General features: G+C 41.3%; 1 protein-coding gene across 4 annotated transcripts; it reads left to right on the forward strand.

Annotated features, from left to right (window-relative positions):
- Window positions 1–2645: 2645 nt before the first annotated feature.
- Window positions 2646–18070, forward strand: slc26a10 (solute carrier family 26 member 10). 4 transcript variants are annotated; one of them, XM_088990548.1, is made up of 18 exons: window positions 2646–3169; window positions 4658–4768; window positions 4847–5004; window positions 5131–5274; window positions 7352–7504; window positions 9318–9400; window positions 9480–9627; window positions 9672–9806; window positions 11858–11935; window positions 12014–12109; window positions 12407–12513; window positions 13402–13471; window positions 14538–14720; window positions 15794–15848; window positions 16177–16265; window positions 16340–16394; window positions 16483–16589; window positions 17255–18070. In XM_088990548.1, the coding sequence occupies exons 1-18, from the start codon at window positions 2902–2904 to the stop codon at window positions 17291–17293; spliced, it is 2079 nt and encodes a 692-aa protein (XP_088846674.1). In that variant the 5' UTR covers window positions 2646–2901; the 3' UTR covers window positions 17294–18070. The 4 variants fall into 4 exon arrangements, 3 of the variants coding, with proteins under 3 accessions (XP_088846674.1, XP_088846520.1, XP_088846601.1); XM_088990394.1 differs by having other exon boundaries at window positions 5110–5274; window positions 17255–18068; XM_088990475.1 differs by having other exon boundaries at window positions 5110–5274; window positions 9693–9806; window positions 17255–18067.
- The last annotated feature ends 1526 nt before the right edge of the window (window positions 18071–19596 follow it).

Raw genomic sequence — 19596 nt, forward strand, 5'->3', positions numbered from 1 at the left:
TGCTCTGTCTTAGGTACCAGACTCTTCCTCTGAGCCTGCACATGTTTAAACACCCGCCAATTAGCGACATCCATCCTTCTCGGAAATGAACTCCTTGCTAATAGACTTGGTTTGGGGTTACACCTCAGCGACGCCGACAATACCACTTTGATGTCTTAGCACATACATTGCACAAGTCATCTGCAAGCTTGTGTTGACAGTTTAGGTTTTTTTTAATGCGGGGCGGGAGGTGATACAGATATATCTTCGGACTTGATGCCTTCCTGGACCATATTTCTGCACTGCTTATATGCACACCTGTCTATAGTGCTTACACTTAGTTCAGTTGCAGGAGCATATCAGAGCTGACTGTCGTAAAGAAGGCTGGTTGCCACTTCATTGCAGAGCACATAGAGACCAAGAAGCATTTTCACTCATATTTACACCTTTTGGCCAATTTAGAGCACATGTATTAAACATTAAAGTCCAGAGGGCAGATCAAAGCTCCCACATCACTTCAAATCACACCATGTTGGATTGGATTGGATTGGATTGGATATGCTTTTATTAGTCTCACAGTGGAGAAATTTACATTTCACAGCAGCAAAGTGATGAAAGGAATGAAAGTAGAAAAACAAAATACATGTGCTGTTGGAAAGGCAGCCACTCTCGGGGCGCCGTATTGAAGTCAAAAGAACAAAAAAAAAAAAAAAAAAACTAAATAACAAATAATATGACAGCATAGAGACAATATGACAAAACAAAGACACAGAGAGACATTCATTCTTCAGGACTTGCTGTACCCTCTTTGTGATGACATGAAGCAGTTCTAGATGAAAGAGTTACACATAAGTAAGAGTAGTAAGAGTGTTACCCATTAAAGTAAATCACCACTGTTTACTTCGTATTTTGTGCCTCAGTGTTTGATAATTTTCATTGAGGCAGAAAATGCGGACAATTTCATTGTTCAATGTCATATGCCACCAAAATCCAATTTCTCTCAAACATCCATGCACCCCCCCAATATATCTCCAGCAGAGAATACCAGGTCACGTCAGGGTTTGTTCAAGGTCACCAATGTTCTCCCAATGTTCTGCAGATGTGTGTTTGTGTTTTTCATGTAGCTTGGGAATTAAGGATCTGACGAACATCTGGAGAATGTTGATGAGAATGCAAAATACATTACCTGCAAAACAAACCCTGGAAAACATTGGCAAACATTCACAACCTCGGTGAGGTCAAATGCTTGTGACATTTTCAGATTCTTGATGCACAAGGACACTGTTTTTGGCCAATTAATATTTGTTTACGAACGTTTTTGCAACCTTGAACTTACCCTAACAAAACTAAACAAACAAACAAACAAACAAAAACAAACAAACAAACAACAACAACAAAACATTGGCTAGTGATATATATCCAGTGGCGGGCCGTGCATGTTACACCTAGGCCTTCAGTAGTGCTACGTCTGAATCACTCCACAGCTGTGAGTGTGGTCTGATTTGCTACATGTCCACTAGAGGATGTCGTTGGCCAGGAAATAACTCGTGACTTGCAGAAACTTAAGAAATACACTCATTAATCTCTTCGGGTTTTAACTATGAACGTCTGGATTCATGATAACCTCATAACATTGGAATATTATTTGCTATGTTTGCTAGCTTTTGAGCTGCCCAACCTTTCTTAATGATGTCCATCTATTCTAGGAAAGTCCGTCTTAAAATTGGTTTGAAAAGTATATCTGTAACCAAATCCATTTCTCCTGTTTCAGCCATTGTGGGTTGACCAAACCGCTACGAAATCAACACAAAAATACTCACTACAGATACAGTGTGCTAGCTCTGGCCAGTTTACACTTATCATGAGCGGCTAGTGATATTATGATTGGCTAATGGCTAGCCAATCATAATTTGAGAAATCTCTGACGTTGCCAGCGCCTTCAAGAAGGCCTACTGTTGCCAACTCAAACTCTGATTGGTTAAAGCAACTTTTTGATCGATAGATTTGATCGACAGGGCTCGCAGAACTGATTGTGAAGGCATCCAGGCAGATTTCTGATCCTGGTAACAAATGATGGCTGAAATGTGATTGGCTAAATGTTTAAATACGAAACACACCTGGAAGCAGCACAACAAGGGACAAGCAATGAAAGGAAGCTGAGAGACAATTTTGAATTATTTAATAAGAAATAACGGACAAAATATAATTCACATTAGTCTTTGATTAGGATATTTTAGGATAGCAGAGAAGGCCTTGCTGGGTCTTATGGCCCACCACTGTACTGTATATACCTCACAAAATGACACTGTGGTTTAGGTTTGATACATATGTGCCAATTCAATGCAAATAGTTGATCATGACATCATTTTACTTGACTTCTGATTTCAAATACATTTTTTTTTGTTTTTAATATGGCAGAGTATTAAAGAAACAACTGCAGGGAGAGTTGTGTACAGCTAATAATCTAATGAGGTGATTCAACATTTCCCTGATTTTCGGTTACCCTCACTTGTATGTTTGGGGAATGATTGGATAAAGGCAGAGTAGCTGGATAAAACCCATAAAAGCTTGAAGCGTACACGAAACCTACAAAAGAAGGAACTACTTTTGCATCACGTCGACTCGAGGATTTTGAATTTTGGGCAATAGGACCCAGAGGACTTGACCGCCTGACATCCCGACGACAACCTGCAGCGGCTCACCTTTTCTTTTTTTTTTCTCGTGTCTCCAGCTTCCACTTAAGGAATAAGTCAAGAGTGAAACAAGAAAAAAAAAGTCGAGCTGGCAGGAAATGGTCGAGGCAACCGGGGCAGACTTTGCTATAAAAGTCATGAAACAATCCACGCGTGTCCGCACTCATTAGAAGGGACTTGAGCGGTCATCTGATCACCTCGTCGACCCCCGCCCACCCAATCGGGCACCATGAGCGCCTCCGTGGCCGTGTACAGGAGCATCTTTACCGAGGACCGCTTCAAACAGGCCTACGGCTCCGAGGAGGACAAGACGAGTGCAAGTGTGCGGCTTTGGGCCAAGCTGGCCGGCCGCTGCAGGTGTTCACGGCGGGCCTGCCTCCAGCTACTCCGCCATAGAGTTCCCATTTTGAACTGGCTGCCCAGGTACCGATTCAAGAAATGCTTCTTAGGAGACACCATCGCCGGACTCACAGTTGGCGTTCTTCACATCCCGCAAGGTCAGTCATCAACCTTTCTTTAAAAAAAATATTGTCAGGTTCATAATCTAACTAGAAGACAAAAACATCAGAAATTACCCACAAAAAATGATAACATATAAAATAAAACGTGCTAGTCAAAATCAGAGGACTTAAATTAGTATATACTGTCGAATTATATTAGCACTAACTCTACACTTAAATCAAAACAAATATTTGACATTGTTTTGCACTTGCTTGTATAAAAACAGTCACTATTAATTGTTATTATTTAATATTATTGAAATATTGTCACGATTTGCTAGGTGGAGGACCCCAAAAAAGCAAGCAGGAGGGAGGAGCAGGGTGTAGTGTACTTTTTGATTGTAAAGTGTCCTTTGGGTGCTTTGAAAGGCAATTGTAAATTAAAAGTATTATTATTATTATTATTGTTAATATCAATATTATTATTAATGTAGCCACAAGGGGGCACAGGCCAGTGTCTTATTGTGCCGGTCCCAAGCCCGGATAAATACAGAGGGTTGTGTCAGGAAGGGCATCCGACGTAAAAAAAAAAAAAAATGCCAAAACAAATATGCGAATCAAACCTCTAAATCCCTTACCGGATCGGTCGAGGCCCGGGTTAACAACGGCCGCCATTGGTATTGTTGACCTTCAGGCATTATTATTATTATTAATATTATTATTGTTTGACAAATTTTATTAAATAATGTCGACAGGAACAAAATCTCAAACAACAAAGTCATCAGAACAAAAAAGGTCAAAAGTAGCAAGAAATACCATGGGTAAAAGCCAACAAGACGAAAATAACCCGACAATGACCCGACACTGAATGGTCATGGCGGGAGTCCTTTTATTTCATTCACTGTCATTCACAAATATATTCAGGAATTGAAAATATGACGTAAATATGTAACTTGTTTGGGAGCCGATAAAGCGCTGGCCATGGCCTCTGGTAATGTTTTCCCTTCCACAAGGGGGCAGCATTTTCCTTTTTTCCATGCTACCACTTTGTTACAGCTTCAGCTGTTGTTAATGTGCTGTATGAACCAATATGTATGTATTGCGTAGATTTTTCAAGCTCATTTCAAACTCATAATTCCACAATTATATAATTTAGGAATTAACTCATTTTTTCTGATGAAAGAATAGAGTAGAGGATTCCTATGCTGCATTTAATGTTTATATAGTCCTAAAACTCAATAATGGAATTTGAGTGACAATGACAAAAACCCTGGCACTGGCGTGGACACATTTTTGGATATGTCTGGTAGTGAATGAGTTAACTGCCACTGATGAAAACCACCAACACCTGTGCAGCTGTAGGCGGAGCCCTCCATTGCCACCCGTTAGTCACAAACCAAAACGCGACAAATATTCTTTGTCTTTATCAGAGGTGTGTTATATTGACTCTCAATTTTGTCTTTTATTTTTTGGGGGGGTCTTTGTATGACCGTTGTGATGATTTACTGTCATGACTTGGCGTTTTGATTATCCTCCCCAACTCAGGAATGGCTTTCGCACTACTCACATCTGTAGCACCGATATTTGGTCTGTACACGTCCTTCTTCCCTGTGGTCGTCTACATGATTTTTGGCACCGGTCGCCATGTATCCACAGGTAGAGTACATCTTCATTGCAATTATTTCTTGTTAGCCACGTTGTGTCACTGTCATGAGGCTCAATGACTTGTCGCAGGTACATTTGCTGTGGTGAGTCTCATGACTGGTTCTGTGGTGGAGCAACTGGTCCCCACACCTCCAGAGTTGAACACCAGTTCACCTGAAGGAGTTGACTTTGAGCTCCAGAAGATCAGCGTGGCCTCAGCTGTAGCACTTCTCTCGGGAATTATCATGGTAAGGTTCTGTGAGGTGGCCTGGGGACCACTAACAGATGACAGAGGCCACTCCATTTTGGCACACCCGTGGATCATGACCCCAATGAATGATTTTGTCTTCCAGCTCTGTATGTTTGGTCTACAGTTGGGCTTCCTCTCCACCTACCTGTCAGAGCCAATTGTGAAAGCATTCACCAGTGCCGCTGCCTTTCATGTCACCAGCTCACAGCTTCAAAGCATGCTGGGGCTTCGCCTCACTCGCCACACAGGGATTTTCTCTCTCTTCAAGGTGAGCAGAGAGCTCTTTACAGTGACACATTGATAAGCAGGAAGGAAGGAAGCAACGCACCTGATTCAAATCATCAAGACAGTTTTGATTCTGCTTCAGAGCTGGCTGATGATATGATCATCTGAATCAGGTGTGTTGCAGCCGGGTCAGATTGAAAACTGGCAGGACCGTGGCCTTCAAGGCCTTCAGCTGGACATAACTGGTCGAGAGCCATCTTATGCCTCTTTTAGAGCTCTTTCTTGCTCTACTTTAACTCATTCACTGCCATTCCTGAAATTATTCTGGAATTGGAAGGCATGACGTGCAGCACCATTCACAAATTTGTTCAAGTTTTGGTTTTTCTTGCGAGGAGGTGCCGATAAAGCGCTGGTCAGACCTCTAGCAATGTTTTCCCTTTCACGAGGGGGCAGCATTTGCCTTTTCTAGAGTCTCCCCATTTCAAGCTCAGATAATTCCAGATCCATATAACTTAGGAATTCCCTCTTTTTTTCTGATGAAGAAAGAGAGTCTAAGGCAGGGGTGTCAAAGTCATTTTTTTGCCGCGGGCCACATTGTAGTTGTGGTTTTATTTGTATCTATGCTTGTTTGTGACTGTAAAGTGTCCTTGAGAGCTTTGAAAGGCGCTTGAAATAAAATTTAGGATTATTTCCTCTCGAGGGCCGTTATGAATTTGGGGAAGCGATTAGAATGTTTAATCCCCTCCAGATATTACATAAAGAGCGCACAACAAATTAATGAATAACTAGTTTTCAAATCTGAATTCAAGAATAATGACTGTTATTGTGGTTTACATCCAAAAATACGAATTGTTAGTTAGGAATTTAGCAAGCATCATGGAATTTCACGAGTTTGATTTGCTCTTGCGGGCCAAAAAAAAATGATGTGGCGGGCTGGATTTGGCCCCAGGCCTTGACTTTGACACCTGTGTACTATGGTTTCTTATGCTGCATTGAATGTTTATGTGGCCTTAAAACTGATTTTTCTGTGGGTCCTGCAATTTGAGTGAAAATGACAAAAAAAAACCCTGGCAATGGAGTGTACCAATTTTTGCACATGGTCTGGCAGTGAATGAGTTAACACACCTGATGCAAACAAAACATAATAACGATCCTGCTCATTTAAATAAATTGTGTTGGAAGAGGGTGACATTTAAAAAAGGCAACATACCGGTCATGCCCTCTCCCCCCACACTGCAGTCAAGTCTGCTTTGAATTTACAATTTGTGTTGTGCAAGAGCTGCAGTGTAATTGGGAATATGTGACTTTATGGCTGAATAGCTTTCACGTCACATGCTAGGAAACATATTTGTTTGCATAGATGTTATGTCATATTGGTTTGTTGTTAGGGGTTAATCAGTTAGTGCAGTAGCTGATACTACAGATGAGTATAATGTGAAGACTGTCATCTATATAACATGGGTCCATGGCTGTCTACATCAGGGATGGGCCGCCTTTGAGTGGCCATTTAATTAATCCCCAAAAATATTATTTGTTGGGGAGTGCTGATTCATTTATTCATCTTTAACTCATGCACTGCCAGACATGTGCAAAAATGTGTCCACTGCAGTGCCAGGATTTTTGCAATTTTCACTCAAATTGCAGGACCCACAGAATATTGAGTTTTAGGACTACATAAACATTCAATGCAGTGTTACAAACCCTACACTCTCTTCTTTCATCAGAAAAAGAGTTCATTCGTAAGTTATATGGGTCTGAAGTTATCTGAGCTTGAAGTGAGGGCAGCTGTACAAAAGGCAAATGCTGCTCCTTCGTGGGAGGGAAAAACATTGCCACAGGTCTGACCGGAGCTTGATCCGCACCCCTCTGCAAGAAAAACCAGAACCCGATCAAATCCGGGAATGGTGCTCCACGTCATGCTTTTCAATTACCGAATAAATTCAGGAATAGCAGTGAATGAGTTAAATGCACCCTTTATGAATGCCACAAAATTTACACAAATAATTGTTCAGTATATGTTTTGAAAAGGGGAAAGTAGGGACAGGGATAGGGAAAAATCTTCCAAAATATAAAAACAAAACATAAAATATACAAATATGCAAATCGATTTGTGTGTTTAGACTTTAGCGTCTGTAATGGAGAACCTTCCTCAGAGTAACATCGCGGAGCTCTTAATCTCCTTGGTGTGTTTGGCGGTGCTGGTCCCAGTAAAAGAGATCAACACGCGCTACCGCCAGCGCCTGCGTACACCCATCCCAGTGGAGATTCTCACGGTAAGTTGGAGTCTTGTTCTTCTGCCACATATCAAAAACATGAGTGGGAGTTTACTAATAATAATACATTTAATTTCTAAGCGCCTTTCAAAACTCTCAAGGACACTTTACAGTCACAGGATTTTTTTGTGTTTAATAGAACACTTGAAAAATATCCCTAGGTGTGATTGTTGATGCAAAAAGTTGTTTGTCTATGAGTGCCCTACGATGGACGGGCCACCAGGTCAGGATGTACCCCACCTTCTGTATGAAGACAAGTAATAATAATAAATTTCATTTATAAGTCCCTTTCAAAACTCTCAAGGTCATTTAACAATCACTGGATAACTTTTTCTGTGCGTGAGCAGACGCAGACACACACGTCAGCTTTCACTCAACCCGGGAGTAACTCAAATAGGTAGAAAGCTAGCTGGAGAGCTAATAAATAGCTTCTAGATAGATAGCTAGATAGCTATATAACTGCTAGATAGCCAGCAGGTCAGCTAGATAGCTAACAAATAGCAAATAGATAGCTAGCTAGCTAGATAAATAGACAGCTGGAAAGCTAGATAAATAAAAAGCAAGAGTGGGATTGTCTCCAGAATGTGTGTGACCTGAGAATAAACAGTTCAGATAAAGCATGGATGGATGAACGCACATATAAAGCAATCATGAGTACAAACTGTAGCTGCCTTAATCAAACTAGCTACAATATTGTTTCCTCATGCCGATTGTAACACAGCCTCATCATTATTTTAGTTTCCAGGTTCTGTAATAGTCACATAAGTACAGTATATTGTTTGATTTATCTGGATTTTACCTGGAGCCACGGCAAGCACTTATTTGGGCTAATTTGCTTAAAAACGGAAGAAAACACTTGTATGGGGCATTTGTTTAGGTGTCCTCAGTACATTACATTACTATCAACACCAATGAAGGAAGTTGGTTTTAAACGACTCTTCTTTGTGGACATCCCTGCGTCAATCTGATTCATAGAAATGTTTTTATTTTTATTTTTTCGAGGTTGGTCCAAAAGTGTTTTAGCTCGGTAAAATACACCAGCCCAAACTAAACTGAAGAGTTCTATTGATGTTAGTTTTTAAAGGTGACCTCACAGCAGAATCTGAGTACCTTATTTTCCGGTGTATAAGGCGCACCGGCGTATCAGCAGCACTCCCAATGAATGGTGTATTTTCAAACTTTTTCCATATATAAGGTGCACCGCACAATAAAGGCGCACCTTCAATAAATGAAAAAGGTTTTCCAAACATATAGATATATAAAAAAACACCAAATACAGTAAAGTCTCGTTATATCGATAGTACTGCTTATTACGATACTATTTCTATGAACGCAAGGAGAAAATTTACATGCCGCAGGATCGAATATATCGATAGTCTGGTTATATCGATATTTTTTCCGACTCCCGAGAATATCGGTATAACGTGACTTTAATGTATAAGGCACACTACATCATGAGCCGCTCAATAGAGGCTGGGGTAAAGCACGGCTCCTTTTACAGTAGGAAATGGAGTCGTTAGCTGCTGACAGGAGTTGAGAGACCTGCTGTTGTACTTCACATATAAAGCGAACCTGCGTAAGAGGCGCAGGATCATCTTTTGGAGAAAATTAAGGCTTTTGGGTGCGCCTTATACACTGGAAAATACAGTAGTAAGAAAGTTGTCATTGTATGCAACCCAAAATACAGATGCATTTTCCTGCAGGATTCAGCTGAAATTTGTTGACATTTTAGTTTATCATAAATAAATTAACAGGCTGGGAATTAACAATTTCTGTGTGTGTGGGTGTGTACATTTGTTTTATGCTTGCATAGGTGATTATTGCCACGGGTGTGGCCTACGCTTTCTCTCTTAACTCCATTTATGACATTGAGACCGTTGGCCACATTCCAGCTGGGTAATTCTTCAGTCGTCCAAATGACTAACAGCAACCCAACAAATATGTGTCGTTTTACTTTTGTTCCTCCACCCTTCAGATTCCCAAAGCCTCAAATGCCTGCCCTCCACACCTTTCCCGACATTGCCGGAGACACAGTTGCCATCACATTTGTTAGCTACGCTGTATCCGTCTCCCTGGCAATGATCTATGCTGATAAGCACGGCTATTCCATCCATCCCAACCAGGTAAATTTGGCGTGGAGAAAACTTGCTCAAGCCATTATTACCAGTCGGATAACTTGTGCTTGCAGGAGCTGCTCGCTCACGGTATCTCCAACACAGTGTCTTCCTTTTTCACGTGTTTCCCAAGTTCAGCCACTCTGGCCACCACAAACATCCTGGAAAGTGCTGGGGCATACACTCAGGTAGGTTCTAAGATGAAGAAAAATCACATCACAGTGGAGTAACTTTATGGTAACTGTGGCGGGCCGTGGATTTCATCGCTGGGCCTTCAATAGTGCTACGCCTGAATCACTCCAGACTGAAGAAAGTGTGGTGTGATTTACTATAAATCCACTAGAGCAGGGGTGTACAAAGTCGGTCCTCGAGGGCCGCTGTCCTGCCTGTTTTCCAGCTCTCCCAGGAGCAACACACCTGATTCAAATGATCAGCTCATCAGCCAGCTCTGAAGCAGCATCAAAATGGTCCTGATGATTTGAATCAGGTGCGTTGCTCCTGGGAGAGCTAGAAAACAGGCAGGACAGCGGCCCTTGAGGAACGACTTTGGACACCCTAAAGAGTTTGATGGTTCTCTTTATTTGTAAGTAGGTTCGTTGTCAGATCTCCCAGGCAGGTGACGCTCAGCGCTTGATCGTGGCGTGGAGTCGAGCAAGTCGAGCCGTGATGTCCGTCCGACGCCCGGCGTAAGGCCGGGCGTAAGGCCGGGCGTGAGTCCGAGATGATTCTGCCCCGTGGTTCGCCCCATCTCTCTGTCCCGCGACAGCTCCTTTTATACAATTTGCAAGCGTGTGCTATGCGTCAGGGTGATACGCACATCAAGGAGACCAAGGAATTGAAAGACATGAAAGTGTTGAACAGCGCACTTCAAAATCATACACGCGTGTGACGCAACAACCCCTGCACTCGAGGGTACCATTAGCCAGGAAATACAGTAACTGAACAACCTTTCTTTATGATGTCCATTTTTTTCTTGAAAAGTACGACTTGAAAATGGCTTGAACAGTAAATCTCCAACCAAATCCATTTGTTCTCCTCCTCAGCCATTGTGAGTTGACAAAACTGCTATTAAATCAAATACTTTCTACTTTCATTTTTTTCATAACTTTGCTGCTATGAAATGTAAATGTCTCCACTGTGAGACTAATAAAGGCAAATCCAATCCAATCCAATACATAATATTTGCGTATGCAGCTTGCTACTGATATAGTGTGCTAGCTCTGGCCAGTATGCTCTTGCGGTAAGTGATACGATGATTGGTGACTAGCCAATCATAGTTTGCAAAAACTCTGACGTTATCCAGGCCTGCGAGAAGGCCCTGCGCGTATTCACCTCGAAATCTGATTGGTTAAAGCAACAGACATTAGTTTAAGCAACAGAGTCATCGATATTTCCTTGTGTTTCCTTCTGTGGAACTGATTGTGAAGGCATCCAGGTAGATTTCTAACCCTGGTAACAAATGATGGCTGAAATGTGATTAGTTAAATGCTTAAACACAAAACACATCTCGAAGCAGCGTAACAGGGGAAAAGTAATGAGAGGAAGTTGAAAGACAATTTGGAATTATTTAATAAAAAATTATAGACAAAATATAATTCACATCAATCCGTGATTCAGATATTGTTAGGCCAGCAGAGAAGGCTTTGCAGGCGTTGACAGCCCGCCACTGCCACATTATATTATAATGTGATATAAACATTCATGTAAAATTTCTCAAGCAAGTATTTTTTGGATGTGTCAGCAGTGCTATTATTAATTTTAAAATAAAGTTAAAATATGGATGGTGCAAACACATAAATAACATTGCTGATATAGATACGGTTCCAGCCAACCCAAGAACACTGACAGTAGTGTGGCGTTTGCCATAAGTAGTTAATGTAGTAATAATAATAATAAGAATAAGAATTTATTTATCTGTATTTATTTCAAAACGCAAAACAGTCACAGAATAATAATATTTTTTGTCTGCGGGTGAGCAGCGGAAGACATTCACGCCAGTGTTAGAATGGTTTCTCCATCTTCTATGGAGATGCAACCCATCTATTAACCACATACCTCACTACAATTAGTACTTGTTAAACTTAATTTTATTCCATATTTATCAAGGCGGTTCATAGAATGTCCATATTTCAAAGAATAAGACCCAAAAAAATCTTATGTAATTGTGTAATAATTGTAGCCCACCATTTTGGTGATTTTAGGACTCAGAGTGAACTAATTGTGTGTTTTATTTCTGCAGTTCTCTGGTCTGTTCACCAGTCTTGTGGTACTAATTGTTCTGCTGCTTATCGGACCCCTCTTCCACTTCCTACCTAAGGTGAATTTATGGTCAATGTCAAAGGTGAAGGAGCAGAGACAAACCTTGGCTCACACTGCTCTGTTTGTTTGTCTACAGGCAGTGCTGGCATGCATCAACGTGACCAGCCTCAGGCAAATGTTCCTGCAGTTCCAGGACTTGCCGGAACTGTGGAGAATCAGCAAAATTGACTTTGTAAGGCTGTATCAGGGTGAAGGATTCCAAGTTATTGGATTTTTTCTGGAATGTAGTCCCGCGGCATGAGCAGACTCCCGTGAGCAGGGATTGAAGATGTTTAATTAGTTCCCATGTGACCATTCGATCAGCAACTGAAGCACAGATAATTGGTCTCTCTCAATTTCATATTGAAGCGGTGCTCATCTGTCTGTTTTGGAAACAGGAACATCTGCCTTTAACTTCTGATCACCTGGTTGTCTACTCATGCCAAATTTGTCAAGGGCTCACTCGGAAATAAATGTTGTATTGATGCAGATGGTTTGGGTGGTGACGTGGCTGTCTGTTGTGGTTCTCAACGTGGATCTCGGCTTAGCCATTGGGGTGCTGTTCTCAATGATGACTGTCATCTGCCGCACGCAAAGGTACATGATTTTAGTTTTTTCTGTTTTTTTTTTCAAAACATCCAAAAGAATTGACGTTTTTTGTCTTTGTTGATAAATTCATAGTGACTTATAATTTTTTGGGGCGGCCCGGGAGTCTAGTGGTTACCATGGCCGCTTCACAGTGCGTCCCGCTCCGGCCTCCCTGTGTGGAGTTTGCATGTTCTCCCTAGGCCTGCATGGGTTTTCTTCGGGTCCTCCGGTTTCATCCCACATTCCAAAACATGCATGGCAGGCAGATTGAACACTCCAAATTGTCCCTAGGTGTGAGTGTGAGAGCTACTGTTGTTTGTCTTTGTGTGCCTGCGATTGGCTGACAACCAATTCAGAGTGTCCCCCGCCTCGTGCCCGAAGACACTTGGGATAGGCTCCAGCATATTTTCTGGTGTATAAGGAACACCCAAAAGCCTCAGTTTTCTTCTAAAGATGACCCTGCGTCTTATATCAGAAGTAATATTGAGCCACAACCGGTCTCGCAACTACTGTCGGCACCCACCAACTCCATTTCCCTCTGTAGAAGTAGTGCATAACCGCACCCTCTACTGTCGCGCCTTATGTGGTGTGCCTTATATTTGGAAAATGTTTGTATATTTTTATATTATATTTGGAAAACGTTTTTCATTCATTGAAGGTGCGCCTTATCGTCCAGCGTGTCTTATATATGGAACAAGTTGGAAAATACACCATTCATTGGGTGTGCGCCTTATATACTGGTACACCTTATACACCGGAAAATACGTTACATTTAGTTGTACTAATAATGTAATGATGTTGGACCAAATTCTGTGTCTCATTAGTAAATGAAAAGGCTTACGTAATGTCTGTCAGGAAATGTTGTTTGCATCCTCTGAACCTTGGTTCATTCATCAGGGCTGGCTGCTCTGTGCTTGGCCGGGCCAGCAACACAGAAATATACAGACCTCTGGAGAATCATAGTAAGGTGAGAGCATGCTAAAATAACTGACATTAATCTTAAAGGCTCTGGAAAGTGAAAATAGATATCTCATTTTGTAACAAGAAAAAAATGGTGTTTGGATTGGTTTGAATGAGATTGGATTAGCCTTAATTAGTCTCGCAGTGTAGACATTTACATTTCATAGCAGGAAAATTATGAAAGGAAGAGGAAAGGAAACAAATAAGTAGAAGAACAAAATACAGGAGCTACTGTAAAGGCAGCCACTATCGAAGCGCCATCTTGAAGTCAAAAGAACAAAAAATAATAATAATAATAATAATAATAATAATAATATGACAACACAAATACACAGTCATTCATTCTCAAGCACTTTCTGAACCCTCTTTGTCGTATGAAGCAGTTCTAGATGAAAGGGGAGAGGATCAAAGCGTCTTTTTCACCAGAGGATCAGGGACGTCATGGTGGAATGTGCACGTCTGCTACAAGCTAAATGTTGAAAGCAAACATGACGCTCGAGCATCTATTGACGAAAAGTGATTGTCTCTCATCTTCTGTCCCACATAAATCCGCTTCAATTCCAAGCAGCGACAGTTCCACATACGCATCGGCGCTCTGCGCTGACGCTCCTTTCTTCTCATTGCGGGTTCCTCAAGCCATGCATCCATCCAACCGCAGATTGTCCGACAGAACCAACCTTTCTGCTGAACAAAGCGGGGCTGTGAAAATGCTGCCCATTTTCATTGCACCAGATGATGTATGTAAACAAAGGTGCTCAAGTTCTAATGGCGTGGTGGATGCCTAATAAATCTCATTTCGATACCCGTTTTGTCAGGAGATGCAATATTAGCCACACACGAAACAATGAGTAAAACAGTCTCCATCTTTCAACACGTTTCCAGCAAAGAACTTCATTCATGCTTCATGCAATCTCAGACTTCACTTTCCAGGGACTAGAATCTGACATTCAGACAGATGATATGCATTCCCACGCAAATTTCCCCATTGTGGGACGAATAAAGGTCTTCTGATTCTGATTCTAGTCTACCACCTCAATTCAATGTAAAGGTCGCATGTCTGTTTCATCTTTCAGTGCTATGAAGTCCCAGGGATGAAGATCCTGACCTACAATGGGCCAATTTACTACGGAAATCGCAGCTTCTTTCGGGAGGAGATGAGTCGGTTGTTGGGATTAACGCCTGAGAAGATCCGCAGCCGAGAGAAGGCCAGAAAAGCTCTGGAGAGGCGTGAAAGAAAGACCAATGTGAACACAGTGGTACGTCCAATACTTGCAATCATCCGCTACAGTAAAAAAAAAAAAATCAGACCCATAAAATCACAAGTGATCATTGAAAAACACCTCATGCTCCACTTATTTGATATACAGACGCTCCCCAGCTTACGAACGAGATACATTTCGAGCGGTCGTTCGTAAGGTGAATTTGTTCGTAAGTTGCTTCAGTGCTATATTTTGTATGGAATGTATGTTGAAGTCAAACACAGAACGCGGAAGTATAAAACACAGACGCTCTAACAGTTGTAAAATAATTGACACCTACTGTAGTACGACGACATACTGTATATCCTTGGGTCTTCTGTAAGCCATTACTGAAGCTGCTGGCACATAATTACCGAATTACGTGCCAGCAGCCATGACTTTTTGTTATGCATCGCGTTCTCCTGGAGCTTCAACTGGGAAGGATTTCCTTCCCGCCCACATACTCTACGCAGCCAATCGTAAGCGACCTCTGCGGATCGGGACCTGAACTCGTTGGCAACACTTCAGCATAGCCGGGCGCTGATTGGTCAGCCTTGGTGTCCGTCGAGGAAACATCCTTTAATGTACAGTATGCAGCCAATCGCAACCAAGTTCGGGAAAAGGCGCGCAATACAAAATCTTACTTACAGTATCTCTGTCCGAACATTTTTCGACATACTGTACCCGCAAAAATGTTCGTATGTACGGTAACGTCGTAACTTGAATGTTTGTACGTTGGGGAGCGTCTGTCAACTAAATCCACAATGACTGTGGAAAAATGACCAGAAAGAAAGAGAAGTCGGAAATTCTGAGGTGTTACTTATTTTTCACACTCTTGCGGCCACACTCGCCACGGCTACACCGCCGCTGCCTCCCCTCAAAAAGCAATCTTCAAAGCAATAACATTCAGTGCTAGTTAGTTAGTGAGACTGTGGATCCTGACAGCCCCTGCGAAAACAGGGCCACACGTGCCAATGTCTGTTTTGACCAATAAGACAAGATTATTTTGAAACTGCAAACTCCCCAAGGAAATGATGAAATGGTCTAATACACAATCGTTTTCGACATTTCTGGCTTTTGTCATTCTTCAGGAAAGAGGCATTGCAAATGCGTCTTTTTCTTCAGAAAATGAGTTCTTCAAACCTGGTAAGGAGTGGCATTCACGACAAAGTATGCATGCCGCGGACACGGGGAAATCAGAACCATGTAAATATGCAATTACCGAGTTGAGTCTTTCTCTGAAGTACTCTTCTTGAAAACACAATCTACATACACACAATTGTATAGCATGTGTGTCAAATTCTGCACGTTGAAATGGCACACTTGTGGACAGTGATAGATTTGATTTGAAATCACTGTTATTTTCAAGATCTGATTACAAGATTTAGATGGTTGTCTATTCTTTTTGTTTTATGTCAAAGGACTCATTTATGTTTAGCTGTATACGTTTTTTTTTTTATTTTGCGGTCTCCAGGACCCACAGAGCACGAGGTCCAGGCAGTACTGATCGACTGCAGTCACGTGATCTTTGTTGATGTTGCCGGAGCGAAGCTCTTTACTCAGGTTAGCGTGGAAAGGGATCGAAAGCGTCTCCTGGCTCCGCCTTCACCCAACAAATGATTTTGATTGATTTGCAGATGTGCATTGAATGCCAGAAAGTTGGACTTCATGTGTTTTTGTCCAGCTGTAACGGTGAGGCCATTGCCGTCATGCCTATTGGGTTTTCTCTAATCTTACATCACGGAAAATAATAATTCTGGTCTCTGACTTGTTCCCCCAGAAAGTGTTTTAAAGATCCTCACATCAAGCGGCCTCATGAACCACATGAACCCTCAGCATATTTTTGTCACAGTACATGATGCTGTGATGTACATTCAGGAGCAGAAGGTATGATAACAAGCTGCAACAGCCACATGTTAGCTTTAACTCATTCACTGCCAGACGTGCAAAACTCAGAAACAGAATCATCCTTATTGCCAAGTATGTAGAACACACAAGGAATTTGTCTCCAGTAGAACACGCTGCACTAGTATCACCATAAGAAAAATTGAGGTACTATACAGTCCTATTTGGGTTATTGTCTCCAGTCCAGTGCCAGGGTTTTTGTCATTGTCACTCAAATTCCAGGACCCACAGAATATTGACTTTTAGGACTACATAAACATTCAATGCAGCGTAAGAAACCTTAGACTCTTTTCTTGATCAGAAAAAAGAGTTAATTCCTAAATTATATGGGTCTGGAGTTATATGAGCTTGAAATGAAGGTGGCTATCAAATACAATTCAGTACATACATATTAGTTGATATAGAGCTTTAACATCAGCTGAAGCTGGAAGAAAGTGCTAACACGGAAAAAGGAAACGCTGCCCCCTAGTGGAAGGAAAAATATTGCTGAATACTATGGTTAGCGCTTTATCGACACCCAAACAAGAAAAAAACAAAACCCAAACGAATTCGGGAATGGCACTCAACATATTTTTTATTCCCGAATAAATTTGTGAATGGCAGTGAATGAGGTTTTGAAATGCTCAAATTATTGCTGTTTGTCGTAGGAAAAACATCCAGAAAACACCACGACTGTTTGGGTTTGAAAGTGCCGCACGGAGATGAAGACTCCTGTTCCAGAGAGAACAATCGGACTTTCCGGCCCCGTCACTGGGTGCATGTTACATGTAGGTGTTTCTAAGAAGCAGTAGCCTGTTGTAGCATTGTTGATGCTATGGCCAATCCTACCGATTTTATAACAGCAAAGTATCATCACACCATTTAGGCTGTTTTTTTATGATAATATAATTTTTCTTTGCAATCCTGAGAAAAAAGTATACTGAAAAGTGCACTGAATTGGTTAAATGCTTTGTATATTTATATATTTTATACTATATGTGCTTAAATATGAGCATGTGTACAGGAGATCCCATGCAATACTGTTTGGTATTTGCCTGTGACTGTTTTCCAGTGTCTGTTTTCAAAGCAAATCTATCGCTATTCGAGGATATGAGATGATGTTTTATTAAAAGGAAGTGAAGGCCTTTCTTCACCAATATGAAGCGTTCGTGCATATGTACTTGTAAACATGTTATGAAAGAGTAGGAATGTGAAGCATGTCAGGCTCTTTCGCTATAAAGCCAGAGAAAATGAAAAACATTGTGAGACGCAGTTTCCACCACAATAAATAAGTTGTGCCAGTGGAGAAAACATTTTTATTAAAGCCACTTATTGAAAGGGCTATGCAAGGCTTCCCTCTGGTGGTCATAATATGTGTGTCCTCGCACAGCCTCTAACCTTGACCTAATAACCAAATTACATCAAACCAGGAGGTGGAAAAAAAAACAGACAAAAATCTAATTATGTTCCCGCTTGATGTTAGATAGCCAAGTTATTTTTTTTCAGCGCATATTTTAAAGAGGCATCTATTCGGTGTACCCTGTGGATTTTCCCCTTTTAAGCTCAAGGAGTGTTTCACTAATTGGCAGGAAGTTGAACGCTCCTGTTAGAGGATAGTACACAAGGTTCTGGCCAAGTCTTTACAAGCCAGATTCTATCGGCAGACCTACTAACATGCATGCCACCGGCAGCTCTACATTTGAAAGTAGTGCAGCTAACACAGAAAGTTTCTAGTATGTTTCTATTAGAAACATACTCAGGTTTTCTTTGCTTGACATCAAATGCTTATTTTGGGCAAGTAAAGTTGAATTAAATACCAGTAAAATCAAATCCACACTTGAGCAAAAATAATACACTCTGCCTTATTTAACTTATTCACTGCCAGACGTGTAAAAATGTGTCCACGCCAGTGCCACAGTTTTTGTCATTGTCATTCAAATTCTAGGACCCGCAGAATATTGAGTTTTAGGACTACGTAAACATTCACTGCATTGTAAGAAACTTAGACTCTTCTTTCATCAGAAAAAAAACCTAATTTATATGGGTCTGGAGTTATATGAGCTTGAAATGAGGGTGGCTGTCCAAAATACAATGCAATACATACATATTGGTTTGTATAGTGCTTTAACATGTGAATCAAACCTCTGAAAATGGAGGTCAATGATTCCCTCTGGCGACTCCGGAAAGGGAAAAGCCGAAAGGAAAAGAAGATAGTGCTTTAACAAGAGCTGAAGCTGGAACAAAGCGCTAACATGGGAAAAAGGTGAAATACTGCCCCCTGGTGGAAGGGAAAAACATTGCCAGACATCTGGCCAGCGCTTTAATATCACCCCAGCAAGAAAAACCAAAATCCGAACAAATTCGGGAATGAATTCCACAGTTTCCACCGCTCTACGTCATATTTTCAATTCGGGAATGGCAGTGAATGAGACTAAGTACTTCCACAAACAGCTGCAAAACAAAGCGCTGAATCCAACATCATCAAAACTGACAGACTGAATGAGTTAAAATACAAATAAAATAAGTAAATGTTTTTACGTGTCAAATCAAGTACGCCACACGTGGATGGAGATTTTATCCTGTGGCTGTCTTGTGTCCCTGAGAGTTTTTAAAGGCGCTTACAAATGAAATGTATTATTATTAGTTATAATTATCATGAACATTCTATTTTTGTTTTTGGTTGCTTTGTCTAGCATTAAGGGTCAGCGAATGGATAAAAATGACGGCAGCAAAATGCACCGCCTGAAGAAAAATCTGTAGTGATTTATGTTGTGATGATCATTGCCACATGCACACCCGCTATTCGCCATGGCTTGTTAATTTATTTTCTTGCCATTTTAGCTTTCCCACATCATGGACTGAACCAGGGAAGCATCGTAATACGAATAGTGTCCTGGATTGGTTTGTGACGTTCTATACTCACCGAAATGTCTGAAACTGTGAATCGTCGCCATCACAATTCATATCAGTGACGTGCAGTCAGTGGAGGCAGGTGAGGCAGTGCCTCACC

This window comes from Hippocampus bargibanti, linkage group LG01, assembly GCF_051943395.1.
Source record: "Hippocampus bargibanti isolate YZ-2025 linkage group LG01, ASM5194339v1, whole genome shotgun sequence".
Lineage (NCBI taxonomy): Eukaryota > Metazoa > Chordata > Actinopteri > Syngnathiformes > Syngnathidae > Hippocampus > Hippocampus bargibanti.